This window comes from Halyomorpha halys, unplaced genomic scaffold (genome assembly GCF_000696795.3).
Source record: "Halyomorpha halys isolate HHAL.00 unplaced genomic scaffold, Hhal_1.1 Scaffold710.1, whole genome shotgun sequence".
In the NCBI taxonomy this organism is placed as follows: Eukaryota; Metazoa; Arthropoda; class Insecta; order Hemiptera; family Pentatomidae; genus Halyomorpha; species Halyomorpha halys.
Window position 1 is genome coordinate 670,232 of NW_027104776.1, and position 21,643 is coordinate 691,874.

Here is a 21,643-nt window from a genome sequence, read left to right on the forward strand (position 1 = left end):
ATTTTAATTTAAAATATTAGTTTTGCTGCTTAATTGAGAATAGTGCAAAGAATTCAAAAGTGAGATTTAAAAAAATAATCCAATTAACGTAAAACACAAAATTGTCTTACCGCTAAGAACTGTGATAGGTAAGAATGTTCCAAGAATAAAGACAGTAGCTGAAGTAAGGCTGTCAAACATTAATGCAACAGATATTCCTAAATAAAAACATAAATATTACATGAAGTCTAATGACAAAGAAATTTAGAAATAATAAGTTTATATTAATGAGCTGTAAGAGTAACTGTTATTTAATCATAATTTAATGTTTTTATAGGTTTGCAATTAATTAAACTTATAATTAATTTTAATTAATACAATAGGATTTTTATCAATACCCTAACTTTGAAATCTACACTAAGACCAATATCTAGAACTTATTCTGATTAGATTTAATAGGAACGAATATATTACTAACAAATTTTAAAAAGGTTGAATTTCATATATTTAAAATAGGCCTTATTATTCTTGTAAGGTATATTTTTATTGAAATAATAACCAGGATCATTTGTAAATTGAATTGTGGATTAGTTACCAGTTTCTTATTGTTTGGATCTTTCATGAGGATTCATTAAAAGTTGCTTGTTGAGATAAATCGAAAAGCAAGCAGAAGGAAAGAATGTTACATAACTAAAGGGTACAGTACAAACTTACCCACAATATTTCATAGCGATTTACTTGAAAATAATTCATAAAAAAATTGAATAATTATCATTCAACCAAAAGTATTGAGATTTAATTAATAACAAGAAATCTTTCTACCAGTGAATTAATTTAAAAATCTTTTTATTGTGTCCCAGAACTTTCTATCTATCTAGTTTGGAAAAACGATTCACTTAGTATAAAATTTGAGGCATGTGAAAAACTAATGATTGAGCTACTTCTTTTTGTAGGGTGTTATATTTATTGGTATACTAACTTTCAAACTTCAATATTTCCTCCAAGAAAAAGCCTATAAGAGAGGATATCTCATAACAAGAAGACTGTAAGTTACTATTTTTTCTTTAAATAATATTCTCTCCCCTCCACCATACTGATTACAATTTTTTTGATCCATATTGTGTTTGTGCTTTCTTAGCTACCATTTATTAGTATCTGATTAGCTATAATTTTTTTGATCATTTAAAAAAAAATCCGAATATCATTTCAGTACAGGTATGTCCACTGATTTGCAGCTGGTTAGTATTTTAGTTAATCGTAGTTACTAATACAGATAATGTGTATTCAAACTTTTAAGCCTTCCTAATATTTTTTTATTGGAGCACCTATGCCACCTAAATCAGTGTTAATTGCTCAAAACTCCCATCAGAGAATAACATCAAAGAACTTCTTAAACTTAATGTTAAAATACTTTGAAAGAAAAAAAAATTATATCTTTCAAACGATATAACATTGATAAATTAAGTGACTAATACTTACCAAAAAATATTCCAGATAACCCTACAAAAAATAGAATGACCATTCCTAATATAATATTCCCTTCAAATGTATGGTTGAAGATCCCATAAAAAATTGTAGTTAACAAAGTAGTTGCAATTATGAAAAGAATCGTTGTTACAAAAACTTGTGCTGCAACTAATTCTGCTGGGGTATGCCCTGTTATGATAAATCAAATTAATGATATTTTGAAGGCATCAATCACAAATTATAAATTATTGGTCAAAGCATTTTTTTATTTTCCTTACATGATGAAACTGTTAGTAATTTTAGTAGTTACTAGGGCCCTGTTTCATAATGAAAGCTAATAGTATTAGTTAAAAACAAGTATAGACAATGTGTTAATTACACTAATACTTTTTTTTTTCATAATAGAGAGGACTATTAGTGATATTACAGGTGTTAAAAAGTAAATACTAAAATATTTAAAAAAAGTTACTATTGTACAAATCAGTGTGGTTGTATTAAGTTAAATCGATAAGACTAATAGTATTAGTTTGTACTTTATTATGAAAGGGGGCCCAGGAAGTTAATGAGTCATTCAAAACTATTTCTTGAAATCTTGAATTGACAGAATAAATAATTCTTTTAATGCATATTAACAGGAGTTGAAATGGTTTCAATATTTAACAGCAATCAGATTTCAGTTTTAATTTTGTTTAATTAAATAAGAAAAATACTATTAAATATCTATTTAAAATTTTTTCTTTAAACTTTTATGTCACTATAAACAATAGAGTTGAAATGACCCTTATATGGATTTAACTTGATTTCACTTTCAGTAAGTAAAAGTCAAAGAATTTTTTTTTTCAATTTACCTGTTTTCAAGTATTTAAATTGAGCTAATTTTATTTAATTATAAAAAAATTAATTTGCCGTAAAGTATTAAATTTAATGATCAATGAAACTAAGATGTGAAAAAAAAAAACTTGTAGGCAAAGAAATTCATGGAACAAATAATTGGAAAACAAAGAATCAAAAGTAATTAATTTTTAAATTTATTGATGAAAAATAAATATTTTGTGCCAATTATTATTTTAACTTCCATGAATTATCCTTAATAATTTATGATTGTAGTAAATAACTGATTATTAGATTTTTTGCTCATTCCCTTCTTCCTTCTTAATTTCTTTGATATATACAATTTTACTTTAACATTAATATATTCCTAACATTGTGGAAAATTCCTCTCTCTATTTTATATTGTCGAATAATATTGCTTTTTCACACATGATCATTAGGGCAAAAATGAAATTATTTCCAAATAAAGTTTAACCTCAACTTTTTAGAAATAAATTTCAACTCAAATTATAAAACATATTTTGAGAATCAATAGTATGACCAGAGGATTATATGATAGTATAAATATCATAAATGTTTTAAACCCAAGTGTAAAAATAAAGCTATTATTAAAATTAAACACCAACTAGATCAACTAATGTTCTAATAATAATTATGAATAACACCTACCAGCTATAAAACTTCTTTCCAGAATACCTTCCACTTTATCATCGAGAAGAGCTGACGCATATGTCATAGGTAAAAAAAATTCTAACCTTCAAAAATAATAGGAATAATGAATGATATTAGAATAGAATAAATATTTATATAAGACTTTTGAAATAATATTTGACCAATAATAAAAAATTCGGTAATTTAAATTCATTTCAACAACAAAAATATCTTAAATACACTGGATACTGTTTATAATGACCTCTAAGGATCAGGCATATTCGGTCACTATAGCTGATCATCATTATCATGAATCACTACAAATATCAAATGAATATAAAATAGGAATTTAGGGTCTGGAAATATTCAACACTATCACTGATATATTGTTATATCTGAAGTTGTTATATACAATGTGTAATTTTAAAACAAATAGAATTTGAATGTTCATAAGTTTTAAGATTTTTTTTCTTTCCCTCAAACCATAACACTATAAAAGGGTCATGTATTTCTCTATGTTTCCATGCTCCATGCATAAATCATAATACACGGATTAAAATAATATAAACTTCATTACATATCATAAATTACATAATTTAAAAGAAAATTAAACAAAAGTAAAATAGAACAGAAATTATGAAATTTTGAAAAATTAACTTTTCCAATTGCAAAATTATAGAAAAACAACATCAAGGGAAAATAAATGATAAAACAAAAAAATTAAAAATTTGGAGATAATAAAATTTTCAATATTTTGAATTTAATTGGTAACCAAATCAAGCCTCTAAAAAACAAATGAATTTAAGGAAAAACAACTTTCTTAAAAAAAAAAAAAAATAAATAAATAATAAAAGTACAGTGTTATTTACATTGGAATGAATATAAGAAATCAGTAGTACTGAGATAGCTAAAAAAAAAAAGCTACAATCCATGGGTTTAGTACTTTGTAAGGAAGTGTTATTTCTTGAACAACTGTTATGCAAGGTGGTAGTGTAATATGTTCAAGATCTCACTCAATCACCAGATTTTCTACCAATTAAATGTACCCATATATAGAGGCTGGGTTTGCCCCAGAAGTTCTGACAAACCCACAGGGTTGACTCACCGCTAATTTAACTGAATAAATAATTATTAGCCATATATCCACAGGTGGTTTCGAACCCAACTCTAAAAGTTAGTAGCACAGTGCCTTACTCAGTGAGCAACCCCACTCTCCACTTAGATATATAATGACCATGAATGTGGTTAAAAAATTTTAGGTGACACATAATTTATGAAATTATGAACTATTAGGTAGTTGGTTCTCAACCCATAGAAGTCTGTGGACCACTGAGCTGGAAACTGAACCACGTACAGCCTACTCCCAACCGAGAGCAAAGGGGGTTCCACATAGAAAATAATTTAAAATTAGGTTATTACAAGTGCATTCTGGGTCACTTTTACAGAGAATTTTCTTGTTAAAACCTTTCAACTGGCACGCAAACATAAGGAAAGATAATTAATAAAATAGTTCCAACAATATCGCATTACAAAAATATGTGTTTCCAGACCCTACCGAGTGGAACCACTGTACTAAATCATTGATGATTAAGATGCTTGATTTATAATTATTATATATAACAGTTTAATATTAAAAAAAAAAAAACAACAATATAAATATTCATATTTGAAGTCAGAATGTGATTGCCATTTATTTAGACAGGCTTAAAGAATCGATAATAATATAGAATGAAACTATTTTAAAAATATAAACATCATATTATTTCTTTTGAAGTGCATACATGAGCAGCATTCCAACAATTGAGGATTCATTGTAGTTCGGATCGGGAAATCCATAGATTGGACGATTAAACTGAAAACCATAAATAAAATATTATTAACTATTAATAATTACTGACTAATAATATAATTTAGTAATAATACTTACACGAATATGGTTCCAAGAATTTTCTACTGGCCATTTGCAGCTTAATGATAATTGGTTTAAAAACTCAGTAAAAGACAAATAGATATTCTTTTTCAAATGGTTTCCCATCACTTGATCTGTAAACAAATATGGATTTAAATTAAATGAAAAACAATAAAACAAGTAAATAAGCAAATTGGTAAATATTTACTTGACATATCAATCCAAACGCTTATTTCACTATCTGTGAGAGTCTCATTATCTACAAAACCCTTCTCCACTATCCTTTTATAGAGGGATTGAGTAAAGTTATGAGGTAAATACAAATAACCCCATATGAGATTCCTTCTAGCATCACTATGTGCATTTCTGATATCTTGATAAATTACCTGTAACATTTGGGTTAAAATTTAATTATTCTAAATAATATTTAATAATGATAATATTAAAATAAAAATAATTATTTATTTTTACCAGTTTATCATACCTCAGCTTCTCCCTACTTTTACTTATTTTTAATTGACTTTAACAATGTTTTAAAATCTTAATTCATCAATACATGTTTATTTGTGTTTTGTGTACAGCTTTATTTCAAAAATTTATAAAATGTCCGCCACCATTATAGTTATCCTAGCAACAGGACATGATCTGCTTTAAAAACACCTACATCGATTAAGAATCGTAGATTAACCGAAATGTCTTCAATGCAACATGGAGACCATCTTTTACCATGTATTGGTCTGGAAGATATTCAGCAGGATGCAGACCAACTAAGAGGAAAAGTAAACTTGTACTGGGCTGCGAGGGGGAAAATGGCATAATAGTCTACTTCCTGAGGCATAGAAAAAAAAACTTATAGATGAAATATAATTTCCAGGACTCCTGAGGACTCCAAGAAAAAGTTACATAAAGAGACTAAGGTTTGGAGTGATAAATATTCTGTTCTTCAAAGGTTAAGAGAGTAGTTACTAGTATAAAGAAATGGCTGGTTTCTTAAAACTGAAATAAATCAACCTCTTACACTCATGATTTTATTCCACTTAAATACAAAAACAGACAATATTTGTTCTAATAGATTCTTAACACAGGTGAAAATATAAATTAAATTTTAAAAAAAATCAAAGGTTTATCTTAGAAATCCCTACTCTAAATGGAAGGATGCTTCAATATTTAGTTATACACTTATATCAAGCTAATATTAAAGATAATTAATCAATATTATTTAACACCTACTAAATCCAAATGATTCTCTTGCAAGAGATTTATATATTCACAGGAAGCAAGTTTACAGGTAGAGTTAAAATTATCACAGCTGTCATGACCAAGCTCTTCATTCACTAAACCAAATTTCAGTTCAAATTTTTCCTTCCCAACTGCAAACTGGAATAAAATTGATGCTGATATGGGAACAAATAACATTAGAAACCATCCTCTGAAACAGAAATTACTTTAAATTCTTACCTTGTTTACATCATTTATATTTTAAAACAATAAATAAATAATCAATTACAGCGGACTGTATTTTAAAAAATACATATTTTTGAGCAAAATACTGATGAAATTGCTTAACGAGAAAAAATTGTTCTCAGCCAAAGGCACTTTAGGTTTTACTACAGGCACTGGATAGTTTTTCTCATCCTGAAAAAAAAAGTTCTAATTAGCCGAAAAAATTCATCATTTCAAATTTCCTATTAGAAAGGGCTTTCACTATTAAAAAGGCTTATTTCATTAACACTGTAATAAAACCTAAGTTTAAGCTCAAGATAGTGCTAACAATACCTCACAGTGTGTGTGAACGTTTTTTTATTTTGATGAGGGTAGTTCATCGCCAATGCTGGTCTGAGAGTAGCATGTGGCTTACTACGTTATCTGGTGTGATGCTTCCTCCACACACCCTCCCTAATTCGCTTCTTTCTTCTGCAAAGCGAATACAAGTGAAAAATACGTGCTTCGCTGTCTCCTCGAATGTCTCACATGCATGGCATTCTGGACTACTGTCTAATTTAAATCAGTATTGGATCATCTGTAAAGCATCCATGTCCTGTTAACAGTTGGGTTATGTAAAAATCTACCTTTCCATGCCGGCGACTATACCACAATCACATCTGCTGCCCCCCAATGCCGTGGCCATTGATTGATAGCAATTACCTACTCTTCTTCTCTGGGAACGTGTATACGTCGTCCATAGTGCCTATTTCTTTCTTCAACAAGGAGTTCAACTGGCGGCATTCTGGCTACCACGCACACCACCTCATAACTCATAAGAAACAGTTCAAAAAGCACTAACTGTCCTTAAAGAAACTCTGCAATAAACTGAAACCATTTGTCTCCTGTATGATTTGGTAATCATCGCTTCTTTCCAAATTGGAGCTGCATATAACATAATAGAAGAGACAAGCAAGAAGCCTTCGACTACTTTCTCTGGGACCTTCAATGTTTAGCATAATGCGTGACAAGAAGGATGCTACTTTAGCAGATTTGGCACTGATATACTTTGTGTGAGCATTAAACCAGAGACGTGAATCAATCATGACTCATAGGTATTTTAAGCAAGACTGAGAACTAATTTCATGCCAACTCACCGTGACAGTAATGAACTCGGCTTTGTTATCAGCAAGCTGTAGGCCTACCGAAGACAGCCAGCCTCAAACCATAGCAACAGCCTGGTTGGCGATGAGAGTAACTTCTTCGAAGTACTTCGCTGCTACTACCACTGCAATAACATCTGCGAATCCAACATCTTTGGCATTATCAACTTGAAAATTAAATACGTCGTACATGACATGCCATAGAAGAGGCCCTAGAACTGAGCCCTGTGGGACACCACCAGTCACCTTGTATTTCCTTTGGCCAATGTCTGAAAGATAAAACAGAACTCTATCTTTGAATTAGTCTGTAAGAACTCTCATAACAGATAAATAGCCTGGCACTGCCATGGTCCGTAGGGAATCTAATATACAGCTCCATCTTGCAGTGTTAAAAGCATTCTTAACATCTAGAGTGATGCATAACACTTCAGCACCTCTCCTCCACCTTGCTCCTGCAATAGCTGTACAGGCTATCTAGACTACCAATCCAACAGCATCTATTGCTCTTTACAAAATCCATATTGAGCCATCAAAATCACACCCTAAGCCCATTGCAGTATACATGGAAATGAGGAGGTGGATCGACTAGCACAGTCAGGGGCTAGCCAACCACAGCCACTTCTTCCTATTACCAAGCACATGGCGAAAGAAGTGGCTCAAAGAGCTATTGTTGAGAAGAATATGGGAGTAAGAACTGGGCCGCATTGCTAGACCCTAAGAAATGCCCTCCATTAACTTTACCAAGGATGGTAGCAGTCGCATGCTTCAGGTTGGCCACTGGACATGACTATCTATGGCACCACCTGAAGAGGATAAGAGTGGCTGAGTCTTCTGACTGCATCCTTGGTGGAGATGGTGAGATGACCACTGATCACATATTTACATCTATGGCAACGGCGAACTTAATTTCAGACCTGAGTGACCTAAATAAAGCTGAAGTATACTGGGCTGTACGAAATAAAATAGCAGGAATGCCTCCTTTGGTGTAGGAAAAAATGTTTTCTAGTGTGACACTTCCTCCACACACTCTCCTTTTCCACACTTCTCTCCTCAGCAAAGCGAATGCAAGCAAAAAACACATGCTCCGCTGTCTCCTCAATAGTCTGGCATGCAGGGCATTCTGCGGTGTTGTCCAGTTTGAATTGGTACTGGTAAGCTCTAAAGTATCCATGCTCCGTTAACAATTGGATTACATAGACATCTACCTCACCGTGCCGGTGACCATACCACAAACCAACATCGGGTATAAGCCTGAGAGTCCACCTCCTGGAATCTGCAGCCTCCCAACGTTTGGCATAATGCGTGACAAGAAGGATGCTACTTTAACAGATTTGGTGTTGATATATTCCGAGTGAAAATTATAGCAGAAACGTGCATCGATCATTATCTCTTAAGTATTTTAAGCAAGACCGGGAACGAATTTCGTGCCCACCCACTGTGACAGTGATGGACTCAGTTTGCTTCCTGTTAGTGACTAGGAGAACCTTGGTCTCTTGTGATCTGCAAATTGGAGGCCTACTGAAGATAGCCAACCTCGGACCAAAGCAACAGCCTGGTTAGCGATGAGGATAACTTCTTCCAAGTACTTCACCACCACTATCACTGCAACATCATCTGCGAATCCCACAACTGTAGCTCCTTGCAGCATAGTAAATTTGAATATTGCGTTGTACATGACGTTCCACAGAAGAGGCCCTAGTACAGAGCCCTGTGGAACATCACCAGTCACCTTGTGCCTCCCTTGGCCATTGTCTGAAAGATAAAACAGTACTCTATCTTTAAAGTAGTCTGTAAAAACTCTCATGAGATAGACTGACACTGCCATAGTCATTAGGGCATCTAGTAGTCGCCGTAGGGAATGCATGCACTGTGGTATGACACTGAAATTTTAAAACTAATGATATTACATTAGGTAAAAAAATTTACGTTCCCAAGACATTATAGATGCCACTTGAAAAATTCATCTAATTAAATATAACATAAGATGTGCTATAAATATAGATATTACCTCATTATTATTAATAATTGTTTCTTGCTGAGTACTAAGTTTGATAAAGGCATGCTCTAATGTATTGCAATTGTATTCCTCCATTATTGTTGTAGCTTTTTCTTCGACTAGCAAGCAGCCTCTCCTCATCATTCCAACCTTTAAAAATAATACTACATAATTAGTTGAAAAGTTATTAAGTACACAAAATAGCCTGATATCCTAATTATAATACTAATTTTACTTCAATAATGAAATGGCACTCTCCTATGAAAAATATAAATATAGATATAACATAACTTTCATGCACACTACGGGAGTAATGAGTGGAATAGTTCGTTTGCTTCACTACATCATAAACTTTAATTTTATAAATTAAATTTTCCATTGAAGGTAATAAATAAATTATGTTTGCAATAATTAATTACCTTATTAGCTTTCCTAGCTTCTTCTATGTAGTGTGTCGTCAAGAGAACAGTTTTGTTACTCCTGTTAGACATGTTGAGTAAGCATTGCCATATGCTGTAATAAAATGGTATCCAATTGGAAATGGTTTCCAGAAAGGTTAAGCTTAAGCAGTTCTCAAACATATTTCATTATTTGAATACTGAAATTAACAACTTACATTTCCAGTACACCTAACATCTTCATATTTTTCTCTATTTGCTCATGATTGGAAAGTATTTAAGACTATTAAATAACACACAAGGTTGTAAACAATTTCAACATGATCTTAATAATCTTCAAAACTGAGGCTACCTCATTAAGATGTATTTGAATATGGATAAAGGCAAAGTATTGTCATTTTTCAGTATAAAAGAAAAGAAATTGAACATTTTGAGAAAGAAGCTTTCTCCTACGGTTCTATATTATCTCTCTCAAATAATCTGATAACAATTCAAAAATTCTTGATTGTCAAAATAAAGTATTTGAAGATTTAAACTCATTTACAATAAATAAATTGAGAAGAAAAGAAAACTCAACTACATTCTGCACAAACCTAAATTTTCTTATTTGATAGACTGAATTAAAGAAATTTACCTGTAACTTAAGAGAGGGTCGACGCCAACAGTAGGTTCATCTAAGATCATTAAGTCTGGGTTATTTAATAGAGCAACACATAATGATACTCGTCTTCGCTCACCGCCACTGTACAAAAATAATATTATAAATTTAGAGAGTTCAGTTTTAATTAATTTTTTTATTACTTAAATAAATATATACAGTCTCTGTTATTGGTTTCTAGCAACCAATTTATTTGCCAATTGTAATCACTTGTTTCACATTGCATTTGATTAACCTAAAAAACAGATTTGACTGTTATTATCAGTATCAGCAAAGGACTAAGGCAAACTTTTTTCTTCTTTTAAATAACCAAGAAATTTTGTCCAGCTTAGATAATGAAAAAACTGGATCATTATTAAAAAAACTAACTGGCACTCGAAAAAAAAAATTAATTCAATTATAAATAAATTGAAAAATTGGTAAGTTTTTAAGTGAGATACCTCAATTTCTTAATTTGTATATTTTCTAAAGGCATATCGAGAAAACTATATAGCTCCTGTTTTCTTCTTTCGAGATCTCTACCCTTTAAGCCGTACATCCATCCAAAATAACTCAATGTTTCCTTTATTGTAATTTCCAAAAGTAAAGCAGTATCCTAAAATAAAATAAAAATATATTGAAATATAAATATTTATTATCAAATTGAGTTAAACAGAATATCACAAAATAAGAGAATCTTCATTTGATATATAAGATGGATAGTTTTACTTCTTGATGAATAATTATTGATTATTTACTTTATAAATAATATATAGTAACAATAAATAAGTATTTCAAATATCAAAACATTGGCAGTTACATCCGGAGGATGAATGACACTGTATTGAGTTCAGTGTAATATATAAAAGTCATTATTTATTACATGAGACTGTCATAAAATAAAACTTAACCCCCCTCCTTTTCAAAAGGCTGGATTTGAAGAGGTTCTTCTTCTTTTGACTCATAACTGACCTGGGTTGCTGCTGGAACATACTCGGACGATATGTAATAAATATTTTTTAAATAAAAATAAATTATTCTCATAATTGCATAGATCAGCAAAGGAATCCAAGGCTCGATCCAACAACCTAAAGGTAAGTAGGCACTTTCCTCATGCTTTTTTTTTTGCGTAACACACACCTAACATATTTTAGATATGTTTGATAAGCATCATTATTCGCTACAGAACTAAAATAAAATGAATCCCACCTGTATTTCTTCTCTTAATTATAAATCTACTTATAGCTCAGCAAAGAGGCCTGAGCTCATTAATGGGTTTGTTTAAACCTCAGTACCATGCTATTAACACACGATTAAACACCAATATCTTTACTAAGGCGCCAATTGAACCTAATAAAATTAAAACAGTAAATTGCAGGGCTTAATAATTACACCAGTATCAACACATTAAAATAATCATTTAAAATGTCATTCCATATGATGTTTTGAATGATGTGCTTGCCTATAACTTATAAAAAGCATGCAAATTATGAAGACATAGATTCCATCCCTAATATGACTGAAGATATTTCTCAAAGGTATTACTGAAGATTTTCATTTGAAAAACAATCTTAATGAGTATTAAAATTTAATTCACTCTAATTAATTGACATATGAAATTAATTATTCTTTTATTGATAAAACTAAATTACTAATTTTTTAGTTCTATAATTCTTTTTTCCATTCATTCCTGTTATAACATTAGAAAAATGATATTATGATTAATAATATACTGAGAAATCATGCAATTATAAAAAGCCAAAAATAATGAATCATAAAATAAATTATTAATCATGCATACCTGAGGCATGTAGCCTATTTGGGATTTACGTTGGATCCCAAGAATTATTTCTCCAGCATCAAGCCTCATTCTTCCAACAATACATTTTAAAAGAGTTGTTTTACCACATCCACTAGGACCCAGAAATGCGTATCTAAAAGGAATATTTTTTCTATTTAAAATACAAGCAAATTAATATATAATTTAAGAATATGTATTGTTTATTCGTCTAAAATTCCACTTTTGAATTACAACAAGAAAAATTACAGTTTTATAATTAATATTTATTATTACTAATATATATTTTCTAATTATTCAAAATAATTTAATATACTTTTATATTTAAGCCTTTATAACTCATACTTGCATTCTATCACAAATAACATTTCACGATAAAAATGGTCCCATAATGTAATAATACAAAAAACTCCCAAGACTTAGTCAAAAACCAACATTTGTCACCACATCCTTAAAAATTTAATTTTAGGACTATCATAAACATATTCTTTACTCACTACGAATCCAAAAATCACTGAGACAAAACAACTGTTTTGATTATTCATATCATTTACATTTCAAGGCACTCACCTTACTTAAAAATTTTTTAATGATATTTATGATTTAAAAATATTATTCTTTTAAGACAAAGAAATATATATACATTTTTTTTTTTTCCGAAACCTCTTTATTATTCATTCAAATGCAAAATACAATAATATATATTAAATATATAGGTATAGGTATATGTACATATATATATATATATATATATATATATACCTATACAAAATACAAATTATATCTCTGTTTGCCGTATGGCAAACTAACAAACTCTTCATTTCAAAATGAGATATTTCCCTTAAAAAAATAGGTTGAAAATTTGTATTATGCTATTTTAAAAATATAATATCAGAAACTAATTTTAAAAAAACATTTGAAGTGGTTATGGTTTAATAGTCTTATATTAAATTTATTTTAACTTAAATTACAGAACTTTAATCATCTGTCAATGTTACCTAACCAGAAAACTAAACCATGTAAATTTAAAAGGAGCCTAAACCAATATTATGGTAAATAAATGCAATGAATGATATTTATATCAGTTTCATACCATAATAAAACCGAAAATAATATCTAAAACAAATTGAGAATATCAGAATATAGTTTTAATTTTTCAGAATTATTAAGATATTACTCATGAGAAAAACTTACACAGTTCCTCTTTCTACAGTCATGTTCAGGTCACGAAGAACTTCCGTCTTCTCGTCAAAGCGCTTATATGCACCCCGCACTTCAATCATGTTTTCTTCCCCATCACCATCCATCTTTATTCTACCAGATTAAAAATATTGTTAAATAAAGTAAATCCCACATATTTTCAACTCATTTAAAGTCTCCTAAAAAAACAATTTACATTACCATAAAAAATCTTTTTATTAAATATTTTACAGATGATTGCTAACAGCTCTCATACAAAGATATTACACACTATAAGAATTTAGCCTGCAAATGTATTCATTTTAAAAAATATAATTTTATTATTGCAAATAAGGAGAATAATTAACTTAAAAGAGCTCATATTTAAATAATATTTATTTATTAAGCATAATTATTTTTTAGAAGAACTTCTAAACTTCTTCTATGTTTGACTTTTTGGGTTATTGCCCATTTTAAAGATTTTTCTTTATGATCTAAAACTCAATAAAAGTAAATGTACCATTTATCAACTTTTTATAAGTTGATTTGAAATAATATGAATAATAAATTTATTTATTTTTACTATAAACAGTTACAATAAAAGCTAAAAACTATCTAAAAATGTGTAATGGCCAACATTATCATAACTTATAGTTGTAATTTTGAAGATATTTAAACTTATTAAACTATTTCCAGAAGAAAAAAATTGTCACTATTTTTCTGGATACTACTGTAGTAATTTTTTGTCAGTAATTATTAAGTAATTTCAAGTCATAGAAATAATTCTCGGAAAATTTTTATAATAAAATTTATTTATAATTATATTTATTTTGAAGTTTAGAAAAGATTGTTGAAAATACATTGGATTCAAAATTAATGAAATAATTCAGAAACTTAAAATAATTGTCTTACTGGTATTGGAGTCCTCTTCATTAAAGTCACGCGATAAAGAGCGTTCCTTCCATTCACTTATACTAATCTTTTTATCTAAATATATTAATCTTTGTAAAATATTAATCTTAGTAAAATATTAATATTAATCTAAATATTACGTCCTTATCTAAATTAGCAGTTATAAGGTGTTAATGCTAATTCTCCCTAGATTTGATTATTGTTGCTTTTTATTTTATTTCTATATATCATCAATGTAGCACACTTATTTTTATTGAGTTTTGGATCATAAATGAAATTATTGAAAATGGGCAATAGGCCAAAAATTTACAAATAAATATTTCTGTAGATAGTAAACTTTTTACCCTTGAAATAATTCATCGCTGAATTACTAAATAAAATGTACATAATTCAAATAAATTGTAAGTCTTTTGTTTAAATTTTTTTTCCAACAGTAATAATACAAGAAGAAAAAAGAGCACATCAAGGCAAATTTTAGAAATATTACATTAAAAAAAAAAATTTCATTGATTACATTTCAGCAATTAAGGAAAACAGCTGTATGTTATTCAATACTGTATCTTTTTTTACAATGACCTGATAAACATGATCTAATAGCATGTATTGTAATTGTACCAATGGGTTTGTAGCTGTGTTAATGTTTTGTTGCAGCTATATTCTAGAAGATGGGACACTAAAACATAGAAATTGAAAACTCCAGTCCTGGCTAGGGATGGCCTATCAGGGACTACTTTCTGTCTCGGTTTGCACTACAGTTGTTAACTCACTATAACCTAGACAAAGAATTTCTTCATTAAATCACAAATTTCTCCCCAAGGGATTAATAGACTTAAACATTACCTACCAACTCTTCCAATAGGGATAACCCTGGAATACATTAGAAGTTGAGATGCTTAAATTTTTGATAGCCCAATTAAATGCCAGGTTTTCTTCCCACATTCGCAATGAACTGTTTAATATATAAAGAGGGTTGTCTTATTGGTGTTAGCCTCTTCATTAAGTTGGACAGTACCCTTCTTGTAATGACTGGTATCCAAATACACCCTAAAAGTCCGTCACTAGAAAGTAGGCTCCTCAAGGACAAAAATATTATAGTTAAGGGGTAAACAAAGCGAGGTATCCAAATACCACCAAGCTTTGTCTTATGGTTAAGGTAGTTAAATAAATAATTGAAATAAGATACTCCGGAAGGCAGACAATAAAGGTATTAAAATAGTAAAAGAAAACTATTAGTTGTTAACCAACGTTTCACCGTGAAGAGATGTCAACTATGTATTCTAGGATAGGCCTTCCCTAGCCAAGACAGGAGTTCTCAATTTCTTTGTTTTAGTGTCCCATCTTCTAGAATATCACTCACTCACTGTTGGACGCTACAGTCCTTGTAGGACCTGGGTCTCTGCCACCACTCTTTCCCATGCCTCGCGGTCTCCAGTGAGACTCCTCCAATTTTCAACTCCCATTCTGCTCAAAACGTCCTCCAAATCATCCAGCCACCGACGCCTGAGTCTGCCACTTTTCCTTTTCCTCCTGGTGTACCATTTAGCATCCTTTTAGGCAGCCTCCAGGGCTCCATCCTTTCTACATGTCCCAACCATCTTAGTCTGCTCTTCTTAATAGCACAGAGGATATCAGGCTCTCCATACAATTACCTTTATTTCGTCATTGGTTCTGATTCTCCACCTGTGCTCCTCTTTAACGGCTCCAAAGATCTTTCTCAGGACTCTTCTCTCCAAAACCAGTAGAACTCTTCTATTTTCCTTGGTTAGAGTCCATGTCTCACTGCCATACATTACCACTGGCCTAATTATTGTTTTGTACAACAAAAGCTTTGCTTTCCTGGAAAGACTTTTGTATCGGAGAGCTTTTTCAGGGCGTAGAAACATCTGGTTCCTGCTACCATTTTGACCTTAATTTCTACTTCTAAATTATTGTTCTCCGTCACAACTCCTCCTAGGTACTTGAAAGTACTGCAGCTGTGAAACATGTTTTCCCCCACCTCCATCTCTTCTCATATCTCTTCTCTCTCCGGTCTGTCTAGAGGTTTTCATATATTTAGTCTTTTCACTATTTATATTAAGTCCTAAATCCTATGCTGCTCTCTTGAATTCTTCTACAGCATCGACTAGTGGTGTTTTGGTTCTTCCTGTGATGACTACATCATCCCCATAAGCCATGTGTTGTGCGAGCCTATTGTAAATAGTGCCACCCAGGTTTGTCCTTATTTTTCTAATGGCAACTTCTAGGGCGAGGTTGAACAGTACTGGTGATAATGGGTCTCATTGTCTTAAGCCAATGTTAACCCTAAAGCTATTAGAGATGCCCACTGGAGTTTTCACCTTGCAACTCTTCTAGAATAAAGCTGAAAAAAAATATTAACACAGCTACAAACCCATTCTTACTACACTATACTTCATACGGTCAACTATATTCTTCCAATTTAAATAAATAATCAATTAATCAATAGCAAGAAAATACAAATTACTTAGAAATACCTTTTTCAAGATCTAAACTCATCTTCCGAACTACTGTACATTTACAAACGCCATTAACAAAACTTTCTTAGGCAAAACATTTTTGCTATGTTATATTGAGATAACGAAACCAAAGATAAGTAGTAGGCGAACCTCGAAATTCATATCGTCTAGTTTTTAAGTATTTTCCAATTCTCGTGAATAACATTCTTAAATAAAATATATCTTAATATAAATTATATTTCCTGAAAAAAAGTATTATTGTTTATTTATTTGTTGGAGGGATAACACGTCCGTGATAACGTATTCCTTGATGGACACACACAGACACGCAAAAGACCACTTGACGAGACTCAATTATTTGGACTTGAAAAACCTTAAAATGTCCATCTTCGTTGAAAATTCGAATTTAAAATTTTATATCACAATATTACACCGTTACTAGGCATAAATATAAATGACAATCATTTCAATAATGATTAAATGAAGCATTACAGAATATTTATTATTAGTCATTATGAAACTGTCGTTACAAAATAAATAAATCAGAGTTAATGAAAAATTATCTAAATTAAAAAAAAAATTAATGAATACAATTTTAAAAATACTTATTGTATAAGCAACGTTGGGAATCCCGAATCGATTTATTATAGAAACAAAAATACACTTAATAATAAAGCTAACAGTAAATAAATAATAAAATGAACAGTAAAGTTAATATCTATAGAAAAAATGTTTGCCAAATCATTTCTTTAGCTAAATCTAAATCAGTAAAAAGCAAGAAAAGGTTATGACTTTTTTTTTAAACAAACATTAGTTATAAATATTTTTAGTAATTATTCAGATGTCTGTCTAGGCTAAAATTAATGGAAGAATGACTCCTGGAAGTTTAGAAAATACAAAATGGCGAAAATATTTCATACGTGGAAAGGCGAGTGAAACAGATAATTTAGACTTGCTTGAACTCAGCAAATATAATTTATTGTATATAATGAATACTCTGAAATAAAACGAACATCAAGTAAAACAAAAGAAAATAATACACCTGAAATGACAGCGTATAAGTGAGGTAAGAATGAGAGGACAGTAGAAATAAGAGGGTTGCTAGGTGGTAGTCGATATAAACGATAACCTATCATCATTTATCCTAAACCACTAAATAATAACATAAAGTTAAAAGAATAACATCGAGTTTAATTTATGGAATTTTTTAATAGCTTACATAACTATTTGAAAAATTATTATTTTTTTAAAATTAGGTTTTACGGCCCAAAAACCTTGTCCGACGCTCCAAGGTAAGATTTACGCCTATGTTGACATCTAACAAAAATACCGCTGAAGCTTCTCAAGTCCTAAATTTTATTTTTCATAGCTGTTTTTGTTAATTAGTTTGTCATAAGGCTATAATAGACATATGGTACATGTTAAGGTCCAAACACCTTTATCATAACAGTAAAGTGATTTGAATTACATTTTTACACAGTAGAAAAATTTAAAAAAATCGTACTAAATGAAAAGAAAAACATCAATAAAGAAATAAACATTAATCATAAATAATAAAGAAATGAAGATTAAGAAATAAAGTATATACAATGAACACGTCTTGTATTTGATTCAATGCAGGTTTTAAGATTTGTTAAGGTATCCTCTATTAGGACACATTTGAGGGTGTATATTTATAATGATACCGCCGCCTCCTATTTTTAGAATAGGCGGATTGATGGAAATGGGAATAAGAGAGAAAAAAAGTTTAGTGTCCGTAAGTATTGTGTACTCTTCGACGGGAGTTCTAAATCATACAGCATAGATGGAATTCTTTCAAGTACTTAAAGAACACATGAACGACATAGGTTACTGGGCAGGGAAACGGAAGGCAGTTGTAGTGGATAGAAAATAAATTTTATTCCGAGATAATGTCAGAATAACAGAAATATACCATTAAATGAAGCCAAATCGAAGCAACTACACAAGAAAATATCTATAATATAAAATATATCAGTAAAAAAAACTAAAAGAAGTACAAAAAGTACAAAAAGCAAATAAAAGAAAAGAATTATTAAATTCATCAGGACAATATGGAAAGTGCAAAATCCTGAGGAATACGACGAGGTATACATAGGGACGTTCATTTCTCAATATCTACAAGTTATAAGTTTAGATAATAAAAATCTTACATTGGTAACAAAAAAATTAATTTAAATTCATCATTTATTCCATTGAGGTTTTGTTTATTAAGTATAGTTAGATAGAAATTCGCTAATTTTTTTTCTACTTTATAATGTGTAAATGAAATAAATAATTTGATGCCCTTCTTTTATTATCGACAAACAATTATCCAAAATAACAGAATACATTAAGAAGAATTTATTCGAAATGAAGAAACTCTCGCTTACTGCGAGAAAAGGTTAATATTTAGTGTGGACGCTTTTTTTTTTTTTAGTACTGACTAATGTTAAAAATAATAAATAATTATTATAATCTCTATGGGAAACGGGGCAGGAAAATAAATTATAAAGGTGTTTCATCCCATTAAATAACATTGTTACTAATGACAATCAAAATAGGAGATTGAACCCATCATACATGGTAGATTAACAGGGAGACATTAGTCGGAAATGATAAATATTTTGGAAATGACTAATTTTTGAATTAAATTTTTTATAAGAAGAAAACAGTACTAAATTGATTTGTTCGGTTGACTCACATATTAACTTTATGAAGGAGGTATTTTAAATAATAAATCTAATTGCTTACCTTTTGAAAGATAAAAATTTCATATTCCTTTGGAGATGGTAATCTTTCTTAATATACTTATCATAATAATCAATCACAAATGTACACTAAATTAAAAAAGTAATACAGAAATATTAAAAAACTTAGATTCAGAAGGAACTCACGAGCACCAAGTGAACAGGTGGAACAGACATTTCAAGAAGAAGGTAGGGAGCAATAGGTGGGAGAAAGAAAGCTAATGTCGTAAAGTGATTATTGTGTATATATATGATAAAAATAAATGGCTAACTACACATTGTAAATTTTAGTAAACTGTTATATTTTTATATTTCTTCCATACTTTTACAAAAGAAAAATACTAATATTTTGCAACGAGAAATATAAAAGGCAATCTTTCCCCAACGGACCCGCCCAGTTATTGAATATCTGGTACATACATATAGGAGGTATGCTATATGTATATCTGGGCGATGATACCTTGGATTGCCTTTTGGCATTATAAGGTTAGGTCCTGATGATGATGAGAGCGAGGGCCCTATATCACTTTCGAAATATTAGCTTAAAACGGGAAGGAGAGGCTTTGAGATAGAGCAAAATATTTAAAAAGCCCCTGAAATCGAAAAACGGCATCAAACCCGCCACTCCCGCCCTCCATGGCAGCCTTACTTATCTGTCTTTTAGAACAGACAATTATAGCGCGAGTAGGTTGGTCGATGAACGACATGTCACAATCTCACACACAAGAGGAGACCGTAACGCTAAAAAAAAGGCCATCCTTCCCCGCCCGACCCGCCCCGCTAAACCCCCGGAGAGCGAGGGTCCTATATCACTTTCAAAATATTAGCTTAAAACGAGAAGAGGAAACTTTAAGATAGTTTAATCGAGTAATATTTAAAAAGTGCCTGAAATTGAAAAACGACATGAATAATTAAAATATAATTAATTATATAAATATAAATAAATAATAAAATAATTACTTTTATCCACTCTTATGTGTATATAATATATTACATATTTCCAAAGGTACATAAGAAGTCTATATTACTACTCTTATTCCTGGAAATGTGTCTTCAATTTGAAACAATATTTTTTTCCTTAACAGCTTATGTTAGAAATTAAATCTTTTCACAGTTCACATTTTTCATTGCTATAAAAATGTGAGATGGTTAATTATTTCAATTAAACAAGATTAAAAGTACTTTAGGGAATGATTATTTAAAAAATCCGCATTCAAACCTTCTTCGACTATTTAACTCAGGATAAGACCTACCTGATGCAAAATATCTCTTAATTTTACATTTATTTAGCGAGTTTAATCAAAATTTTTTAGGAAATTCTAAAAAAAAAAAAATTGTAAAATCTATTAAATAAAGTGGCACTTCTGGTTGGTCGATTTTAAGGAAAAAATTGCCTTTTCTCAATACATAATTTCAGTTTCGTACGAATTTTCATTTTTGAGCAAGCCTATTCACACACAGATTCTTTTTCGAGTCTTGGTTATTCAGACTCAAGTAACCTAAAAACGTGTATTTCCATAGAAAATCGAATTAGAAAATTTTTACCATCGTAATACTTCTCCTTATTATATATTTCATAAATAGGCAAGTGAAGATCATAAGGATCATTGATACAATAAAGGACTGAAGTGATTTCCAGATCACTTGTGGCGCCCAATTTATGATTTTGGAAACGGGAAAATTTTCAAATTATAGTAATTAAGTGTATCTAAAAGGGAAATTTTTATTTTGGCTGTTAAATATTTCTCATGTGTAAAAATGCAGTTAAATTCATCAATATTTAATGACTGTACTCTTTAGGACAATTATTAAATTTTTAAAAAATGTTTTTGATTCATTTTGGTTTAATAAACATTTAAGAAAAACTAGCTTTCTTTTACTTTTCCAAACCAAGAAATACAAGTCAGAAATATGAAACTAGCTTATCTTGTTTCAAATCTAGGCACTTTTTTTTTTTCATTTCATAAATAAAATATGATTTTCTTCACAAATAAAATATTTATTGTCTGTATAGTCTTATGATTTCAACCTTGGAGGAAGGAGTATAATGAAGAATACTGGCAGAAAAAGCGAAGCCAAA

General features: G+C 30.2%; 1 protein-coding gene across 4 annotated transcripts in view; it reads right to left on the minus strand.

The window, feature by feature from the left end:
• Window positions 1–19,655, minus strand: part of LOC106685574 (ABC transporter G family member 23) — a 22,201-nt gene extending 2,546 nt beyond the window's left edge. Inside the window, exons 1-15 of one of the 4 annotated variants that reach the window (XM_014428332.3) lie at window positions 19,568–19,655; window positions 13,446–13,565; window positions 12,255–12,387; window positions 10,915–11,069; window positions 10,451–10,558; window positions 9,838–9,931; window positions 9,431–9,568; window positions 6,345–6,472; window positions 6,068–6,266; window positions 5,046–5,223; window positions 4,856–4,971; window positions 4,710–4,780; window positions 2,947–3,032; window positions 1,459–1,635; window positions 111–197 (exon numbers count right to left, since the gene is read on the minus strand). In XM_014428332.3, coding sequence (XP_014283818.1) covers window positions 111–197; window positions 1,459–1,635; window positions 2,947–3,032; window positions 4,710–4,780; window positions 4,856–4,971; window positions 5,046–5,223; window positions 6,068–6,266; window positions 6,345–6,472; window positions 9,431–9,568; window positions 9,838–9,931; window positions 10,451–10,558; window positions 10,915–11,069; window positions 12,255–12,387; window positions 13,446–13,565; window positions 19,568–19,590 — 1,813 coding nt within the window. In that variant the 5' untranslated portion in view covers window positions 19,591–19,655. Of the gene's footprint in view, window positions 1–110; window positions 198–1,458; window positions 1,636–2,946; window positions 3,033–4,709; window positions 4,781–4,855; window positions 4,972–5,045; window positions 5,224–6,067; window positions 6,267–6,344; window positions 6,473–9,430; window positions 9,569–9,837; window positions 9,932–10,450; window positions 10,559–10,914; window positions 11,070–12,254; window positions 12,388–13,445; window positions 13,631–13,652; window positions 13,678–14,342; window positions 14,393–19,567 lie in introns of those variants that run through there. The other 3 variants (XM_014428335.2, XM_014428333.2, XM_067045144.1) reach the window with 3 other exon arrangements.
• Window positions 19,656–21,643: the final 1,988 nt, after the last annotated feature.